We start from the raw sequence: 19,147 nt of genomic DNA, 5'->3' as shown, positions 1-19,147 counted from the left end.
TCTCTTTCTGACTTACTTCACCCTGTATAATAGGTTCTAGGTCCATCTACCCCATTAGAACTGACTCAAATGTGTTCCTTTTTATGGCTGAGTAATATTTCATTGTGTATATGTACCACAACTTCTTTATCCATTCATCTGTCAATGGACATCCATGTCTTAGCAATATAGTGCTACAATGAACATTGGGGTACATGTGTCTTTTTCAGTTATGGTTTCCTCCGAACATACGCCCAGTAGTGGGATTGTTAGGTCATATGGTAGTTTGATTCCTAGTATTTTTTTTTTTTTTGCGTACTCCATAGTGTTATCCATAGTAGCTATATCAATTTGCATTCCCACCAACAGTGCAAGAAAGTTCCCAAAACACTGTCTTTTATTGAGAAACAAAACCTTTTTGGATACACAGCCACCTTGTTCATCTATTTTTTTTTTTGTATTGGCTGGAAGAAGTTTAAAAGCAACTCTTCTTAAGATTTCAGCACCTTTCATTTTCATGACACTTGACTCAACCCATAAATCCATTCTTGTTACCCCCCAATTATTCTACGTGTGTTATCACAATGCTTACAGTAACTCAGTGAGTGAAGTTGTATACACTCACAGACATACACACATGTCTATACATTCATACCTATACACACACTCACAGGATATTAAAGACTTTTCAGGTGAATCTATTCTGTTATATCCACCAAAACTTTTTTTTTAATTGGAGGCTAATTACTTTACAATATTGTGGTGGTTTTTGCCATACATTCACATGAATCAGCCATGGGTGCACATGCGTTCCCCATCCTGACCCTTCCTCCCACCTCCCTCCCCATCCCATCCCTCAGGGTCATCCCAGTGCACCAGCCCTGAGCACCCTGCCTCATGCATCAAACTTGGACTGGCAATCTATCTCACATATTATAATATGCATGTTTCAGTGCTATTGTCTCAAATCATCCCACCCTCGCCTTCTCCCCCAGAGTCCAACAGTCTGTTCTTTACATCTGTGTCTCTTTTGCTGTCTCGCATATAGGGTCATCGTTACCATCTTTCTAAATTCCATATATATGCATTAATATATTGTATTGGTGTTTTTCTTTCTGACTTACTTCACTCTGTATAATAGGCTCCAGTTTCATCCACCTCATAGAACTGATTAAAATGCATTCTTTTTAATAGCTGAGTAATATTCCATTGTGTATATATACCACAGCTTTCTTATCCATTCGTCTGCTGATGGACATCTAGGTTGCTTCCATGTCCTGGCTATTGTAAACAGTGCTGCAATGAACATTGGGGTACACATGTCTCTTTCAATTCCGGTTTCCTCGGTGTGTATGCCCAGCAGTGGGATTGCTGGGTCGTGTGGCAGTTCTATTTCCAGTTTTTTAAGGAATCTCCACACTGTTCTCCATAGTGGCTGTACTAGTTTGCATTCTCACCAACAGTGTAAGAGGGTTCCTTTTTCTCCACACCCTCTCCAGCATTTATTGTTTGTAGACTTTTTGATAGCAGCCATTCTGACCAGCGTGAGATGGTACCTCATTGTCCACCGACACTTTTTAAGGACTCTGATCCTCTGGTGCCTGTATTTTTTCCACATGTATAATGGCCATTGGTTTCTAAAAGTTGTAGTCAGTATCTGTTCCTAATGCTAAATATAAGCTTATGCAAATATAATAATTGTTCCACCAAACTTATTTAATATGGCCATACACTTTTTATATGCATAATTTTAAATTCTTACAGCTCCCCTGCAAGACAGATGTTATTATCCACATTTTACAGAGGAGAGAACTGAGGTTCAGAGAAGCAGCTGAGACAGAGGTGGCTCTGCTGCAAAGCCCGTGTTCTTTTCACTACACTTGGCCTCTCAGTAAAAAGGCCTAAGTGAAATAGAATCTTTAGGGACTTCCCCTGTGGCCCATGGTTAAGAATGCGTGTTTCCACCGCAGGGGGTGTAGATTTGATCCCTGGTGGGGAAACCAAGATCCTACATGGGCGTGGCCAAAAGAAAAAGAAAACGAATTTTTAAGATGTTTAATAATCTCTATTTCTCCTAATATCTCAACTCCTACCCCATTAATCAAGACCCTGGGCTTTGATTCTATCACAAAAATTGTGCTAGTCTCTGTTTAGTGAGACAGAAGTGGGAGGGGAAAAATGTGTTTGAATAATGATGCTTGTGTGTGTGCAGGGAAACACGAAGGTTCTGCCGCCTGATGCTTTCCCTCATGGTCTGTTCTCACAGACTTTCTCAAGAATTCAGGTCCCTGGGTCCCTCTGAAGTACCAGAAAGGACACTTGTTGCCCTATCTGAAGGATCCAAACAAATAACTGACCACCCAAAAAGCCCTGTGGATGGCTAAAGAAACTTGCTAGCAGTAGGAACTGGTGATTGATGGACAAAAAGGCCATGAACTGCCAGCACCAGGGAAATGGCTACCCACTCCAGTATTCTTGCTTGGAGAATCCCACGGACAGAGGAGCCCGGTGGGCTACAGTCCATGGGCTTGCAAAGACGCAACTGAGCGTCTTTCACTCACTCGATACTAAACTATAAGTGAACATTTTTTTAAAAATTCTTATTTTGTATTGGGGTGTAGCTGATTAACAATGTCGTGATAGTTTTAGGTGAACATCAAAGGGACTCAGCCATAACATATAGCTGTATCCATTCTCCCCCAGACTCCTTCCCATCCAGGCTGCCCCATAACCTTAAGCAGAGTGCCCTGTGCTATATAGTAGGTCCTTGTTGGTTATCCATTTTAAATAGAGTGTCATGGTGAGCGTTTTTGACCAGTTATAGGTCTATCGATGGGACCTCCTGATGTTCCAGTGGTTAAAACTTGTGCTCCCAGTGTAAGGGGCATGGGTTTGATCCCTGGTCAAGGGTCTAAGACCTCATATGCCAGAAATTTAAAAATTAAAAAATATTCCTTTAGATACTACTACACACACCCGGCTGGGTTTGAGCAGGTAGCGTATGAGGGGGGCCAGATAACAGGAAGGTGAACCAAGGGTAGGACACTTGTGTACGTGAGTGAAAGGAATATCCTCTTTCATCGCCCCCCTAAGCAAGGAAGCAAGAAGACGACTGTCAGCTCCCCCACGGGAGCAAGGGAGGAACACTTTTCGGTGTGTCCCCACTACCATCCTGGCCCCTTGAACAGGGACCTAAGGTTGAATTCCCAAGAAGGAACTAGGACAAGGCAAAGACTGTCTCAGGACTGGGTCTGCCCCCAACAGCTCGGGAGCCATACCACCTATAGGGGATGGTCTCTGTGCCTCTCTGAGGGTTCCAGCCACAGACGAGCGTGATCTCCCGAGGGACAAAAACACATCTTCTCTGGAGGGGCATGTAAAATGAGTGGTAATGAGTCTTATTCCTTGGCTTCTCTCTTTCTCCAATGGAAAGCTAGCGATTCCACACAGCTGAGGTCTGGATAGCACCCCTGGAGGCCTGTGTGTGTGCTAAGTCGCTTCAGTCATGTCCAGCTCTTTGCGACACCACGGACTGTAGCCCGCCAAGCTCCTCTGTCCATGGGATTCTCCAGGCATGAATACTGGAATGGGTTGCCAAGCCCTCCTCCAGGGGATTTTCCCGACCCAGGGATTAAACCCAGGTCTCCAATGTCTCCTGCATTGGGAGGCAGTTTCTTTACCACTAGTGCCACCTGGGAAGCCCCCTGGAGGCCTGGTGTTCAGTTATTTCCTTCCCCTGCTCACATCCATGTACTCCTCCTGTGTAGCCTCAAGTGAGCTCAGCTGCTTCCTTGGCTCCTTTATATCCAACTTTATCCTTCCTTCTAGTCCCTGGGACACAAGCAGCTGTCTTCCTGGTGATATCAGCTCATTATTCCAGTGTCTTTTCCACCCTTAATCTGCCTTCTCTCAGGCCCAATGTCTTTTGGGTGTTACTGACCTCAGAGCTGTCCATTATGCATTCTGGGGAAGCAGGTGTCTCCTGGGGTTGTCCCAGGCAAACCAGCATATGTGGTTAGCCTTCCCAGATGGATCATGCCCGCCTCACTGACTTGTAAGAATGAATGGAATAAATGTACATCTGGGCACTGTGTATGGTGTAATTTAAGGGCTGAGTTAGCTACTAGTAGCTGAGCTCTTCCTCAGGTGTCTCAGCTCCATACCTTACACACCCAAGCCAGCTCCTTCTTCCTGTTCCCTCTCTCCTTTCATTTCTAGTCCCCCACCTCCTGTGCTCTGCTTGTTGGCATCTCCATCTCTGCGGCTAGATACTGGCTCCCAAACTTCCTGGTGTTAAGGGAGGGTTTTACAATTCTGTTTACCTCTTTTTGCCTGATTCCGGGACTGGTAGGGGCCAAGCCCACTCTCCTGGGTCCGATCCTGTTTGGTATAGCCCTTACCGGCAAGTCTCTGACCTTGAACTTTGGGCCTGGGCACTCCTAGGAGTCAGGGGCAGGGTGGGGTTAGAGCTGAAATCTATTTGCACAGGGACATTCCTAGTTTACGCCTAATAACAATTTTATTCTCCAGGCCACGCTTCCCTCTCCACTCCGCGATAGTTCACCCTTGGTTTCACAGCCAACGATCTCACAATAACTCCTTTTTTATAGGTGGAAACATGCCCTGGAACTCTTCAGGCTAGATGTGTGCAGAATTCTGTGCCTCCGAGGGGCCCTCCACTGTTGCATGGCCGCGACCCTGTCCCCGTGGGGAGTAGAGTGGTGGCGGGGAGGATCGGAGGGTCCTGTCTGGCTCAGCGCACAGGCTGGAATCTGAATGGGACAGCAAGTCCCTGCTGGGACCTGGGAAGTATGTTTGGGGCCAGGGGGCGCTCGCACTCAGATCGCGGTCCTGTCCGGGGGCCGCGGGGTGTCAGTCCTGGCCCTCCAGCCGGCCTCAGTTTCCCCGGCAGTGTCTGGGTCACTAGTAACCAGGGTAGGAAGGCGCGGCAGGAGCCGCTGCGGGCAGACAGAAGGTCGCTCAGAGCCGGCTGCATGTGTGATCGCAGCTTTCGGTTCCCTCAGGGAAGTGAGCCGGCAAGTTCTGGCTGAAGGAGGAGCCCACAGAGGCGCGGAGGGCCGCGGGTCCACGGCCCCAGGCGAAGCACGGGAAATTCGCGTGCGAGCGGACGGACCAGAAGATGGGCAGGCCGCGTGCGCTCAGCACAGCGCCCGGCGGCCCCGAGGGCGGTCAGGTGCAAGGGGGCGGGGGCTAAAGGCCACGGGTTGCGGGGTCTGGGCGGGCCGGCCGGCGGGGCATTTAAACCCCGGGGATTGTCAGATCGGGACGCGTGCCCAGCTCCGCGTCCTGCTCCGCTCCGCCTTTGCTTCGGGTACCGCCGGGCAAGATGCGGTCCTCTCTGGCGCCCGGCATCTGGTTCCTCCGTGCCTTCTCCAGGGACAGCAAGTGAGCGGGGCTGGGGCGTGGGGGCACGGGGAGCGCCGGGCCCCGCGGCCTCGCTACTGATATCCGACTCCGGGAGTCCCAGGGCGCTTGTTGGGGTGAGGGTGGGGGGTTCTGGTAGCATCTGGCCGGCGGTCGGCGGGGAGGTGAGGTGGCACGTGCTCACTCCGCCTCTCCCGAACCCCTCCCTGGGACGCTGTCCAGGAGCGTCTCAGCCTTGTCCTTTCGCATCCTCACCTCCGCGCACACACACTACCCACTGGGAGAGACCCGATTCAGAGCGCCTCCTTTATCACCCGGGGGACCCCCGGTTTGTAGACTAGGGAACCGAGGTCAGGGCGTGGCAGCTGCTGCTACGAGAAAGTGGCCGTTGGAGTTGCCGAGTGTCCCATTTGGTCTCTTTTAGCCCTCGGATAGCTCCAAGACCAGAACCTAGTGGTCCTGGGAGCTTGCCTTGAGCGGCTCCAGGCCCTGAGGGACACCCCCGGGGAGGGCACACCTCTCAGATCAGGGCCAGCTGCTCCTCAACTGGCTGGTCACCCCGGCAGCCAGCCAGCGACTTCCTCCTGCACAAGGAGGCTTGGTGGGCTGGAGAGTTTTCAACCCACTCTTCATCAGAGGCCACACAACGGAACACTTTGCTTGGTCTGCACCGTGTCTTTCTTTCGTTCTGTTTCACTTTGTGTTAGTTGCCATCACTTGCAAATGATAAAACTTAACGTTAATAGCCAGACTCCTCCTTCCTCTGATCTAGCAATATCAGGCCTAAATTCTCAAATTTTATCATTAGGAGTATTATCATCACCCTTTAGATAGGGTGCAAGCTCTTAGTAGGACCCAGCCTTGTTTTAAAACAAAATCCTTCACCCCAAACCCCCTCAGTCCTGGGCAAATCAGGATGGTCACCCAAGGCACTTTCCAATTAGTGACAGTCCTCCTTGGGGACCTTCCTCATCACTGTCAGCCTTCCTCACTCATTTGTTTATTTGGTATTTTTCAGAAAAAGGTCAGATGACTCTTGTAAGGATATGAAAATGAACATGTGTTTAAAAGATTTTATTTCACTGGTGATGAGAGTGCCAGAAGATGGTATAATTGGCACAAAAGAAAATCCAGGGAGGGGAGAATGGGGAGTTACTGTTTAATGGGTACAGAGTTTCAGTTTAGGAAGATGAGAAGGTTCTGGAGATGAATGGTGAGGGTTTCACAAGAATGTGAAGGTACAAAATGCCACTGAACTGGGCACTTAAAAATAGTTAAATTTTATGTTACAGATGTTTTACCACAATTTTAAAAAGAATACAAAGAAGATGCCCATTTAAGTCAGGAATATTGAGGCAAAACTGGTTGAGAGAGAAGGTTATTGAAACTCTATCAGTTCATGGACATATTTTATATGACTTATTTGTTACTTGGGCTTCCCTGGTAGCTTGGACGGTAAAGCGTCTGCCTACAATGTGGGAGACCCGGGGTCAATCCCTGGGTTGGGAAGATCCCCTGGAGAAGGAAATGGCAACCCACTCCAGTATTCATGCCTGGAAAATCCCATGGACCGAGGAGCCTGGTGGGCTACAGTCCATGGGGTCGCAAAGAGTCGGACACGACTGAGCGACTTCTCTTCACTTCTTCTTCATTTGTTACTTACTGTTTGATGAAATTCAAGGTCAGGGACAGGCATGAATCAGATAACTTGGAGGGGAGGGCTGTCCTCCTGGCAATGCACAGTTTTCCAGAGAAGCACACACACATTTTTTTTTCCTCTCCTACACTTTTCTCTGCTAAGATAAAAAATAGTCTCAAAGAATGATTATTTTTGGTCACAAAATAAGGTTGGTCGTGTTAGGTTTGATCTGATTATCTATATACATAATTTACTGTGTTAAGTTCACTTGGCTGGAAGTTTTCATAAGGGTTCTGAGACTGGACTTTTAAAAGCCTTCTATTATTTACTGTTCTGAGATTAGGAAGCCAAGCCAAGAAATTGTCTCCACTAGGTTTTACCTGATGTACCTATACATTTATTAATAGACAAATTCCCCTCTTCTTGAGGTCCCCAAAATATCCTAAGGTTCCTGGGCCTGCCAGGAAGTGAAGTCCTGATTTGCCTGTAAGGGAAGACAGTAAGCCAGTTTTCTTGGGAGGGTTTTGCATTGGCTGTCAATCTTAATTCCTTAAGAGTGGCATCAATATCTGATTAGATGAGTATCATTGTCAAATACAATATTCCAGGCAAGACCTTGGTTGCAAAACCAAGTTTTCTAATTGTTGTTGTTCTGTCACTCAGTCATGTCTGACTCTTTGCAAGCACATGCACTGTAGTCCCCCAGGCTCTTCCGTCCAGTGGGATTTCCCAGGCAAGAACACTGGAGTGGATTACCATTTCCTTCTCCAGAGGATCCTCCTGACCCAGAGATCAAACCCACGCCTCCTGCATAGGCAGGTAGATTCTTTACTGCGGAGACAGAGACACCTGGTAAACCCGTTCTCAAATACGTCCTGATAAAATAAAGAGGACAGATTCTTACTGAACTTTTGCAAATAACTGTATTTTATAAAAAACAAGGAGACAATGAAAGTTTCTAAATTCTGGGGAGTCAGGTAGAGAGAATAAAATATTTACAACATTTCATTTCAGTTTACAAAAACAGAATCTCCTAAATTGTTATGAGTTACAGGCATATTAAGAAGAAAGAAAAAAGAGCTTTCTTATATATTCAGAACACTGAATGCTATAATGTCACTGGCATTCCGAATGTCAGTGACAATTACCCTCATCAGTCCATTCAGTTCTAAGTGATTAATTCTTGTTCTGCTGAATCTTGGGTCAGCAACCTCATAAACCTGTCAGCATTTTTACCTAAGTTTTGGAAGTCCTGACTCAGTCCACAAGTATGTTCTTAAAGATATCTGAATGATATCACCAGGAGTCTGTACCCACGAGTGTGTACCTGGTCCACTGATTTCGTGAGACAGTGCTCGGTTGTTAAAGATAAAACCTTCGGCTTGTAGATGATTGCAGAGCCTTTAGGGAGCATCCAGAATAGAACAGAAACTATCTGTAAGGGTCAGAGATCTGAAAAGGTATGGATTAATTTATTAATGATAATTTTCAAAAGTGAATGATCTGATGAGAAGTCATGACAAGAAAAATGCAGCTAACAGTGAAGTCTGGTTGTTCCTGAGGTATGTAACACACACAAAGCCAACCCAGAAAATATTAGACAGTGTCTAAAAACATACTTAAGGTTAATTTCAAAGAAGATGGTGAACACAATATCCAATTTTTAAGAATCGATAATTTTTATAGAGGAAAAATATCTCAAGATTTTTTGTATCTCAGTATATATATTTTTATGTATTTAGAGATATGTAGAAGTCTCAAGACATAATTTTCATAATATACCAATGGAATACCAAGAATGTCAACTTAGATTTAGTAAGTCCAAGTGACTCAGTGGTAAAGAATCTGCCTGCTAATGCAGGAGACATGGGTCTGATCCCTGGGTTGGGAAGATCCCCTGGAGGAGCAAATGGCAACGCACTCCAATATTCTTGCTTGGAGAATTCCATGTACAGAGGAGCCTGGCTGGCTACAGTCCATGGGGTTGCAAAGAGTCGGGCACAACTGTGCATGAACATACACCAGCAAGTCCTAAACATCTATGTTTTAATAAAGCTCTGTAGGGAAGTCTGATGTACCTCCCCAGTTGAAAGCCACTGACCTAGAAGATGCTAGACTCAAAATAAAGAAGTAAAGTTGCAGCTTGGATAAGATTAGCTGAAGTCATGACTGGTAACAATACTGTCATCATTAGGCAAAGCACACCAGGATACTGATCCATAGAGACAGATCATGGACCAAGAGGGTACTGAGAAGTCTATGGAAATTTCTCATGCAGCAAACCATTTCTGAGATACTTATATAAATAATCATATTCTACTTCTCTTTTTTCTCTTAATAAACAAAAATACATCTCATTACTGTATATACAAAGTTGTACCTCTCTGCCACTTATTGTTCCTAGTAGAGTCTTATTCATATATATTAACTATACTTTTTAACCAAAGGAACTTGTATTTCAGAGGAAATGAAGGGGCAGAGAGACTGGGTTATTGGAAGTTGCCTGTCCCACACCAGCATTTTGGAAGAGCTCAGAAACACACATAACTTTCTACAGCTGCACATGTCACTGAGACACTTCTTAAAGTGTGAATCCAACCATGTCTCCCAGGTTTAAGACAGATCTGAATTGAAATCCGCTCACCACTGTGTCCTTTTGTATAGTTAACTTCTCTGAGCACTACCCCCCAGCTGCCCCAGCATCAGCAAAAGTCAGGTGGGTTCTTGGGGGCAAAAGTGATCCATGAATGTTCTTGACCTCCCGTGGCTGATGGAGAGCCCACGGCAAGTGTTCCTTCACTTCTTTCTTGACGTGTGTAGGTTTGGACTCCTAACAAATACCCAACATCTTTGTAGTTCTTACTGTAGACACATGATTGTTTTGAACTCTCAGGCTTACAAAGTTGATTAAGACACAGTCCTACTTTCTCGGAATTAAGGATTAAGCTAGAGGGAGGGCGTGTCCTCTCATTATCAAACTGGCTGCTTCCACACGTTCCCAGGGAGGACTTTTAAACAGAAGAGAAGAAAGCAGGCGTTCTGGAGTGGGATCTTGGCGGGTGGGCTCCCCCCGAGCTTCGGCTTTGCTGTCTGTACAGCAAGGATATTTGTAACATCTGCCTCATTCCATAGTTGTAAGGATTAAGGATTGTCGCAAGGTGAAGCAGGTAAAATGCTTAGATGAGTGCCAGGCTCACAGTAAGCACTGACTAAACATTAATTATTGACTATTATTCTACTTGCTCTTCCTACCACTCTGTACCAGGCATTGTGTTTGTGGTTCACTGCAAGATCTTTGTTTCCCGGCCTAATTCCCCATTATAAGGATATAATGAGGCACAGAGAAGTTATGTAACTTGTCCAGCACCACATAGCTAGTCAATGATTGAGCTGAATTTGAATCCAGGTTAGATGGACTCCCAAGTCCCTGGTCTTTTCCTTCTGATTAGAGGGTGGGAGGGGAAAAGAAAACAGAGGCGTTTTGCTTGAGACAGATTACTAAATTTCTGAGGCTTCAGGTTCTTGTCTTTGAAATGGAAATAACAATGTACCTCTAGCCCAGGGCTTTGGTGAAATTAATGAGAAGACATTGAAAGCACTTAGTTTGGTGTCTGGAGCACACTTAGTCCTTGGGAATGGCTTGGTGCTTGTCAGTTTCTGGAGGTGGGATTCATCTTCATTAGAAAGGAAAGGTAGCATTTGACTTGCTGGATCGGGAGGTATTCTGAGCAGAGGCCGTGGAGTGGCAGTCAGGGCAGGGAGGTCACAGCCTGTCCCTTCAGCATTGGTCACCTGCTGGCGGGAGCCTGGGGGTCTGAAGGCGTGGCCTCTGGATAGGAGGCTGAGAGGCAGGTGGCATGAGCTGTGCCGGCAGAAGGCAGAGACTCGGAGGAGTTTCTGCCCAGGAAGATGGTACCCCCCTCCTACTCCAGTCAGACCCCTGCTGTGTCCTCGCCCAGTGCTGGGCCTGCTCTAGCCGGTGCCAGCCTCTGAGTGGGCCTGTCTGGGGGCAGATGGCAATGTGGGCATCTTGCCAGAGAGATGACTATGGCTGCTGCACATGGGGCTGGGCCCATTTTCCTGGGATCTGTGGCCCGTGGGAGGAGGAGCAGGAGCCGGATGAGCAGGAACGGGATGAGGCACCGGACAGGCAGGAAAGCAGGAGTTGCGAACTCCCTCATGGCAGTCCTCCCGCACATTCTGGTCCTCCCACGGGAGCTGGAAAGGCGAGGCAGGTGGTAGTTGCAGCAGGAACCAGTGGATCTGTCTGCCAGAGTTTGCTGAGGGCCTGCTGCCAGGTCCATTGCAGCTCACAGTACTTATGGACATCTCCTGTAATGTTCAGTTCCTCAGTCGTGTCCAGCTCCTTGCAACCCCGTGGACTGCAGCGCACCAGGCTTCCCTGTCCTTCACTCTCTCCCTGGAGTCTGCTCAAATTCATGTCCATTGAGTTGATGATGCCATCCAACCATATTATTCTCTGCCGCCCCCTCTATGATAGGAATTCGCGATCTTATTTATTTATTTGGCTGTGCCCAGTCTTGGTTGGGGCATGCGGGGTCTTTAGCTGTGGCATGTGAACTCTTAGCTGTGGCCTATGGGATCTAGTTCCCTGACCAGGGATCAAACCCAGGGCCTCTGCATTGAGAGTGCAGAGTCTTAGCCACTAGACCACCAGAAAGTCCCTTAGTATCTCATTTAAAGGAAGATCGAAGTGAGACTGAGAGGTGAAATGTTCTCTGCATTAATCCCCAGGGCCACCTTGATGACAGTTAACAGTCTTGTTTAAAAGAAGCTCAAGCAGAGGCTGAGAGGTGAGACAGCTGGCCCAGGGTCGCAGTCACAGGACCAGAAGTTAAGACCCAGCCTCTTGTTGGTCTAACGAACTTTTCCCTGTTCTGCTGTAGCTTCAGACCAGGGGTCCCAGATGCTGCCAAAGCAGCTTTCTCTTGTCTTATTTTCCTGGTACCCATTAAGGATGAGCTGTGATGGTGAGAGGCAGCTCTGAGAAGGAATGAGAGATCCTGGCAGAGGACCTGGAGGGCTGAGCCTGTCCCCTGTCCCCACTCCTGCATCCCCCACCCCCACCCCCGTCTTCAGGCTGATCCCCAGAGAGCATGTGACCCTGCTCGCTCCCCTCCCCCACCCACCCATGATTGCTGTCTTCTCCCCCAGCTGTTCTGCTTCCTCTTCCTCTCTGCTGTTTCCCCTTTAGGGAGCAGACTGATGAGCACTTCCTTGGCTCTGGGTGGGGCAGTCTGCCCCAGGAGCCGCCGGCTAATCTAGAAGGCAGCAGGGGTTTGGGAATGGTTTGTATGGATGGCCGAGGCCTTATGTCTTCCAGTCGGCAGTACCACTTGAGCACTGAAGTTGGGGTTGAGCAGTTCCCAAGTGACACCAAACTGGGGCCAGACACCAAGGGTGGAGTCGGTGAAGCCCACAACCCCACCCCCCATCTCACAGCCCCCGAGTTGGTATGTGGGGTAGAGGCGAGGTGGACAGTTTTGCTGCTCCCGTTTTGGCCTCTGGCTCATGCCTCACCTCCTGGATCCTTCATGCCTGGAAGGAGGCATAGAAGAGGGTGAGCCAGGGGCCAGGCCTCTGGAGACTCTCCAGAGGAGGGCCCCCATCCTGATGCCCTGGCAGGACCACAGCCCTGCCACCATCAGTGCCTTCCCCTGGTGCTGTTTGCATAGCCTCTCTGCAGAAGAGAGACCAGCTTCCTGCCCACTTCTCCCAAACCCTGCCAGCTCTCACACACTCCCAGAGGTTTTCCAGGTACCCACACGACACCTCATGCTGTAGCTGAAAGCCAGGTCTTTTCATTCTGTCTGAACACTCGGGGTTCCCCTGCTTAGATTCCTTCTCAAAACAAAGCAGTCTAGCAATCTAGCCTATAGTTTCCACTCTCCTAAAAAAGATGATGATGTATTCATTCCTTCTAGAAAGTCCTGGGCTGCTTGTGCTACTAGCCAATGATTCCCTTCTCCGGAAGGACCTTGGGACCGAGCCCAGAGTCCCCTCGATCCCTCTGAGCAAGTGTCTGAGTCCCAGCTGGAGGAAAGGGCAGCACCTGGAGGATCCGTCAGTCAGGCTGCGCTCAGCTCCAGGAGGGCTTTGTTCCTCAGAGGCCGTCACAGACCTGGCCCGTCCCGTATGGCCTGTCTCCATCCCTCCTGTCAGTGGAAAGCCCAGCTCGGGGGCTCTGCCCTGTGCGGTCTGTTCAGCCTGGCCTTTCCCTACCAGGCTGTGTCTCAGTGGTAGTGGAGGACTCGGGAGGAAGCGCAGTGATGGAAAGTCACCATTGCCCTGGTTCTTACCATCCCCAGCCCTCTCTCCCTTTCAGATCTGCTGAGTCCCAGAACTGGCACATCCAAGGACAGGCCACCAAGTTCATTTCCTCAGGGCAAGTGCCAAGGTCACCACCAGCCCAGTCTCTCACGTGGCCAACCCGAATGGCCCTATCCATCTACTAGCTGCCCCAGACTCCGTTGAAGGGCTGGGCTGAGGCAGGAAGTGATAGGAGTGGGTCAATGAGGGAGCTCAAGTCCCCCTTGACCTGGGGCCTGAAATGGGAATGGGAACTGTCTGCAGTGTGGCTGCAAAGCCAGGAGGGGGATGCAAGGACTGGGGGATGACCCGGTAGACGCTGGACGAAAGGGGCCTTCCGCCCCTGTCTCCTAAGGTCCCTCTCCTGGGCTCTTTCTTATTTTCTATTGTTGCGCTGGTGGTGGTAGCAGGTCCTTGGGGTTTTGTTTGTTATCGGTCACTGCTTTGACAGACATTGTTCTTTGTCCCTACCTCAGAAGCGTTTCTAGTGCAAAGTCTTAACGAGGTCCATAAAGCTATTAGCGTGCTCATTTGAAAGAGTAAGTTGGACTGTCAGCTAATAGTTAAGAGATAGCCAGTCCACCTCTCTATCTGACTTGGTTACTCAGTAACCAGTGCTGGGCAAGGGGAGGTGAGACTCTCGGAAGTGACATTTCTCACTAACACAGACTTGGAGGGTCCTGGGATAGGCGCCCAGCCTGGAACAGTCTGTGGGCCTTGCCGAGCAGGTTCCGGGGTCCCTGGCTTGCTTGTCCAGCCTGCCCAGCCCCTGGGCTGCCTTCCCTCCCCTCTGCAGCTGCCCTGGGGCCAGCTGGGTAAGGCCAGGCTCTGTGAGTGTTTTCCCCCTGCCCCCCTTTCTGGGGCCCCTTGGTTCTGAAAGAAGGGCTCGTGAGCAGAAGTGAAACTTGAGGCTTCCACAGGCGTCAGGAGCCCATCAGCTATCTTCAGTGAGCTACTGTGAGGTTGCTGGCCTCAGCCCAGCCCTGCACTCCACCCATGTCCCCAGTCCCCTTTGAACTGTGGCACCTTGGCCTTTTTCTTTAAGAGATGTCAAAGCGGAAAGTGAACTGGACCAAGGAGCGGCCCGGCTCCGAGCACGCTCTGCCCAGCTAGCCGGGCCCCTCTGGGCTCCTCCTGCCACCGTGCTGGAGTCCAGGCAAGGAGTCCCAGAGGAGGCCAGTGCCCAGCCTGGCGTCACACAGCACTCTGAGGACCTTCTGCCCCACAGCCTCCCTCCCTCTGACGCTCCTGCTCTCTTGGGTGTCAGGTTCTCTACAGAGGGATGGGGTCAGAGCTGGGAGAAAGGTCAGCAGGCCTCTGGGCAGGGCTGGAATCTGGCCGATCGGCATGTCTATGGACCTCTGCTAAGCCTCTCCATCTACTCCCAAGGGAGTGCAGGGGCGGGCCCAGCAGACCAACCTGTGCTCTGTCCCCTTGCAGGCTCCCCCGTGGGCACTCGTAGCCTCAGGCGTCTGCAAAGACGCCTCCAGCCCAGGTCTGCATACTGGGCCGGTGGGGAGGAGTGGACTAGCCAGCCTCCAGACCCCTACCTTACAGGCACATCCAGGGCCTGGAGCCCCCACTACTCAGAGCAGCTTGGTGCCCACCCCCACCCTGCTCACCTCCCGCCCGCTCCAGTTTTCCTTCCTCAAAACCTGAAATCATCGTCGCTGTCATTTTTAAGTGTGGACTGCGTGTCAGAAACCTGTAAGAGGTATGCATCATCTCATCAACCTATCATCACCCTGTGAGAGAGGTGATAAACTGTACTTTCAGTGACACACAGGTGTGAGGAATGAGAGCAGGTTTCACCTGATTCCTGAGTCCAGGGCACCACCAAGGGTCTTCCCGGGGGTGGCCATGTGCCTGGGGAGTGGCTGGCAGGATGGACGAGGCAGAGGAAGCCGGCCCTGCCTTCTGCGAGGAAGCCGTCTGGAGTTTTCCCAACTCACCAGCAGGGCAGAGCCCTGGGTCCCTACCTGGCTGGTGCCCAGAACTCTGTGACCTAGAAAATCCCATCCCACTTCAGTGACATCCCGTCGCCCCAAGAGACAGTCCAATCTTGCCCAGGGCCCTCCGTGACCTGTCCCTTTCCTCCTTCCCAGCGCCCTCACCTGCCATGCTTGGCTCAGCCCCACCTTCCAGACACCCTGAACTACACCCTGAACCATACAGAGTTCCCCAAACAGGTAGTGATATTCACGCCTCCACGCTTCAGCACACGCACTTCCCCTCTCTCTGGCCCTGCTCCCGCCCCAGCCCTGGTGGACCTGGCTGCCGCCTGCTAGTTTGTGAAGACTATACTGAGACCTCACCTCCAGGATTCTTTCTTTCTTTCTTTTTTAAAAAAATTTTATTGGAGTATAGTTGCTTTACAATATTGTATCAGTTTCTGCTGTATGACAAAGTGAGTCAGCTATATATATATATATATATATATCCTCTCTTTTTTGCATTTCCTTTCCAGTTAGGTCACCACAGAACACTGAGTAGAGTTCCTTGTGCTCTACAGTAGGTTCTCTTTAGTTATCTATTTTATACTTAGGGCTTCCCAGGTAGCACTGGTGGTAAAGAACCCACTTGCCAGTGTAGGAGATGCAAGAGACCTGGGTTTGATCCCTGTGTCTGGAAGATCCCCTGGGGGAGGGCATGGCAACCCACTCCAGTATTCTTGCCCGGAGAATCCCCATGGACAGAGGAGCCTGGCGGGCTACAGTGCATGGGGTTGCAAAAGAGTTGAACTTGAGTGACGCGAATTAGCACAGCCATCAGTAGTGTATACACATCAATCCAAATCTGATTCATCCCACCCTCTGCTTCCCCTCTGGTATCCATACTTTTGTTCTCTAAGTCTGTGTTCCTTTGCAAATACCCTTTTTCTAGCTTCTACACATACAGGTTGATAGACGATGTTTGTTTTTCTCTTTCTGGCTTCCTTCACCCTGCATGACAGCCTCAGGTCCGTTCACGGATTCCTCTCCTGCCCCTGCCCCCACGCAGCCGGTCTGGGCTTCTGCTCCGGAGTCTCGCGGGGCTGGCCGCCCTCTTTTGTAGCACAGTCACACTGGTCCTGCTGTCGCCCTGCTGCCCCGCGAGCCCCAGCGGGCAGAGGTCTCTCTTACGGTTGGTTTCCCCAGGTCCCTAGCTCAGGGCCCGGCACGTGGTGGGATGCGCATGGGGGTGGGGTGGTCCTGGCTCCATCTCAGGGAGACGGAGATGTCAGCAGCGGGGCCCGGATGTGCTTGCTGTTCTGTCACAGCTTCCCCCACCCGAGGGAGAGGATGCCAGGTAGGGGGCAGATAAGGAAGAGCACCGGGGGCCACAGGCCGGAGAAAGTCCAGGGCGGCGCTCGGAGGTGCCTCCCAGGTGGGCGGGTGCCGGCCCTTGGGGCAGAAGCCGTGTGGTGGGCAGCGCAGGGGCGTGGGGGTGGGGAGGAGAAGGGTGGCTGCCAGCGGGGCTGTGCCTTTTGACCCCTCACTGACTCCGACTGGCTCCTGAGGGCTCCTCGTGGCTGAGGGCAGCCTGGGCCTCACGGCCAGGCTTGTCAAGGGAGGACAGTCAGTGCCGGGGCCTCAGCGGGGCCCCGGGGATCTTTGAGGCCCAGCGCTCGTGCTCAGTCACTCAGTCCTGCCTGACTCTTTACAACTCTATGGACTGTACCTGCCAGGCTCCTCTGTCCATGGGATTTCCCTATGTCCATGGGATTTCCCAGGCAAGAATACTTCCCTAGGGTGTCTTCCCCACCCGGGGGTCGAACGTACGTCTCCTGAGCCTCCTGCATTGGCAGGCAGATTCTTTACCACGGCACCATCTGGGAAGCCAAGGAGATCTGATTTGTCACCAGGGTCACTGCATCCATGTAGCAGCGAAAAGAGACTTGGCTGAGCCCAGGGGTGGAGGTCTTAAGGGTAGCACAGCAGAGACCTGGGGACCAGGGTGAGAGTTACATTGCATTCACCTGTGTTTGACTTAGATGTGGTTGATGCTGTTCTCCCTGTACATCTGATGAGGAAACCAGAGGCAAAAAATTAAAGAACTTGCATTTGGTTCCACAATTAATTAGAGGCTTCCCAGGTGGCTCAGTGGTAAAGAATCCACCTGCCAATACAGGGGACACAGGTTGGATCCCTGGATTGGGAAGATCACCTAGAGCAGGAAATGGCAACCCACTCCAGTATTCTTGCCTGGAAAATTCCATGGACAGAGGAGTCATGGAGTTGCAGAGTCAGACATGACTGAGTGCACACGCGCGCGCGCACACACACACACACACACACGCACGTCTACAAAACTTGAAGCTTTTTTCCAGATAGGACACTGGTGAGTGTTAATCTGCAGGGCTGTGGTTTTCTTCCATCCTTTGCTTTCTGAAGAAGCCCAGTTGGGCACAGTCTCCAAATCCTTCCACCCCCTCCCCCCACCCGCTGCCAGATTCTGAAAGTCCCTGATCCAGGAGTCATGAGCCATTTACCAGTTGGAAAACATTGCTACCACCAAGCTTGTCTATGTGGGTCACTGTGGCAGTCCCTGGGAATAACCCCAGATTCCCTGGAGAATCCCTTGTGACTCCCTGCCCCCGTGCACCCCGTGTCTGGAAGTAGGAGCCAGACAGACCACACAGTAGAGGAGCCGGAAAGCCAGGCTAAAGAGTTGGAGCTTCATTCTTCCCCCAAGCTTTAAGCTTTTTATTTTGTACAGAGCTTCATACTTAATGGAATGGAGAGCCACTGAGAAATGTTCAGCCTAGTGACGGCAGGGTACATGTACCTTCATTCTCTTCAGAAGATGAACTACGAGGCAGTGGAGAGATGGAGATAGACCAGAAGTCCAGGGGCGAAGTGAGAAGGGTCCTGGCAGCCCAACCTGAGTTCAGCCTCTGATGTAACACCCTTCATTTCACAAACTTGAGCCTTCATAACATGCTTGTGGGGAAGTGATTTGGGGTTTGGAGGCAGATCGCTAGAGAGGGCAGACCGAGCCTCCAGTGTCCTGGCTCTTTGATTCAAGGAGCCCAGGGATAGAATGGGGTTTCCAGGCCCCCTCCCCTCCTTCCCCACCTTCTCCAGGGGATCTTTAAGAAGACAAGGCTCTGGCCTTTCTCCTGGGCTGGAGTCCACGCTGAGCTCTCTTTTTCCATGTACTTCCTGGCTCCTGGATGCTGAGTCGGCTCAGCTGATGCTCTGCTGGGGAAGCAGTGACTCAGGAGGACACAGTGGCCCTCCCCAAGATCCTCAGGAGAAGAGGGGAATGGGGCGGTCAGTGGAAACTTCAGTGGTTCCTGGCTGACCTGTGTTTTCCACCCCAGATCAGTGCATGGGATGAGAAGTGGGGGTGGGAGAGCGCTGTGTGATGCGTGAGCCACAATGGAAAGAGTGACCCTTCTGTCTGGAGGAATGGACTAGAATAGAGCCAGGCAGAGGACCTGGGTCCTGTCAACTGGCTTTTCCTCTGCTGCCACATTTCCCTCTATGTTTTGGACTCTGCTCCTACTGGACAGTAGCAGGCACCATTTCTGCAGTGTTCTAGGCTTCTCTGGTGGCTCAGACGGTAAAGAATCTGCCTGCAACACAGGAGACCTGAGTTCGGTCCCTGGGTGGGGAAGATCCCCTAGAGAAGGGAATGGCTACCCATTTCAGTATTCATACCTAGAGAATCTCACAGACAGAGGAGCCTGGAGGGTTACAGTCCATGGGGTGGCAAAGAGTCAGACACGACTGAGCAGCCAACTAGGCTTAAGAGGAGTAGTTGACCTCGGTTTAAAGATAGACCCTTTCTGGAAGTTTGGAATCAACATGTACACACTGATGTATTTAA

At 50.4% G+C, this 19,147-nt stretch overlaps 1 protein-coding gene across 4 annotated transcripts in view; it reads left to right on the top strand.

Annotated features, from left to right (window-relative positions):
* Positions 1 to 4,813: 4,813 nt before the first annotated feature.
* The window catches only part of SLC37A2 (solute carrier family 37 member 2), a 28,179-nt gene continuing 13,845 nt past the window's right edge, over positions 4,814 to 19,147 (top strand). For 2 of the 4 annotated variants that reach the window (XM_086382947.1, XM_086382946.1), the window contains exon 1: positions 4,814 to 5,173. Coding sequence is in view for 2 of the 4 variants with exons in the window: in XM_086382945.1 (XP_086239071.1) it covers positions 5,327 to 5,385 (59 nt within the window). In the remaining 2 variants the exon portion in view is untranslated. Of the gene's footprint in view, positions 5,386 to 19,147 lie in introns of all 4 variants that reach the window. The other 2 variants (XM_086382945.1, XM_086382943.1) reach the window with 1 other exon arrangement.

This window comes from Bos grunniens, chromosome 29 (genome assembly GCF_055505025.1).
Source record: "Bos grunniens cultivar Pamir isolate PY7600 chromosome 29, Bosgru_T2T1.0, whole genome shotgun sequence".
NCBI classification, from domain to species: Eukaryota; Metazoa; Chordata; class Mammalia; order Artiodactyla; family Bovidae; genus Bos; species Bos grunniens.
This window is presented reverse-complemented; position numbering and strand designations above follow the sequence as displayed.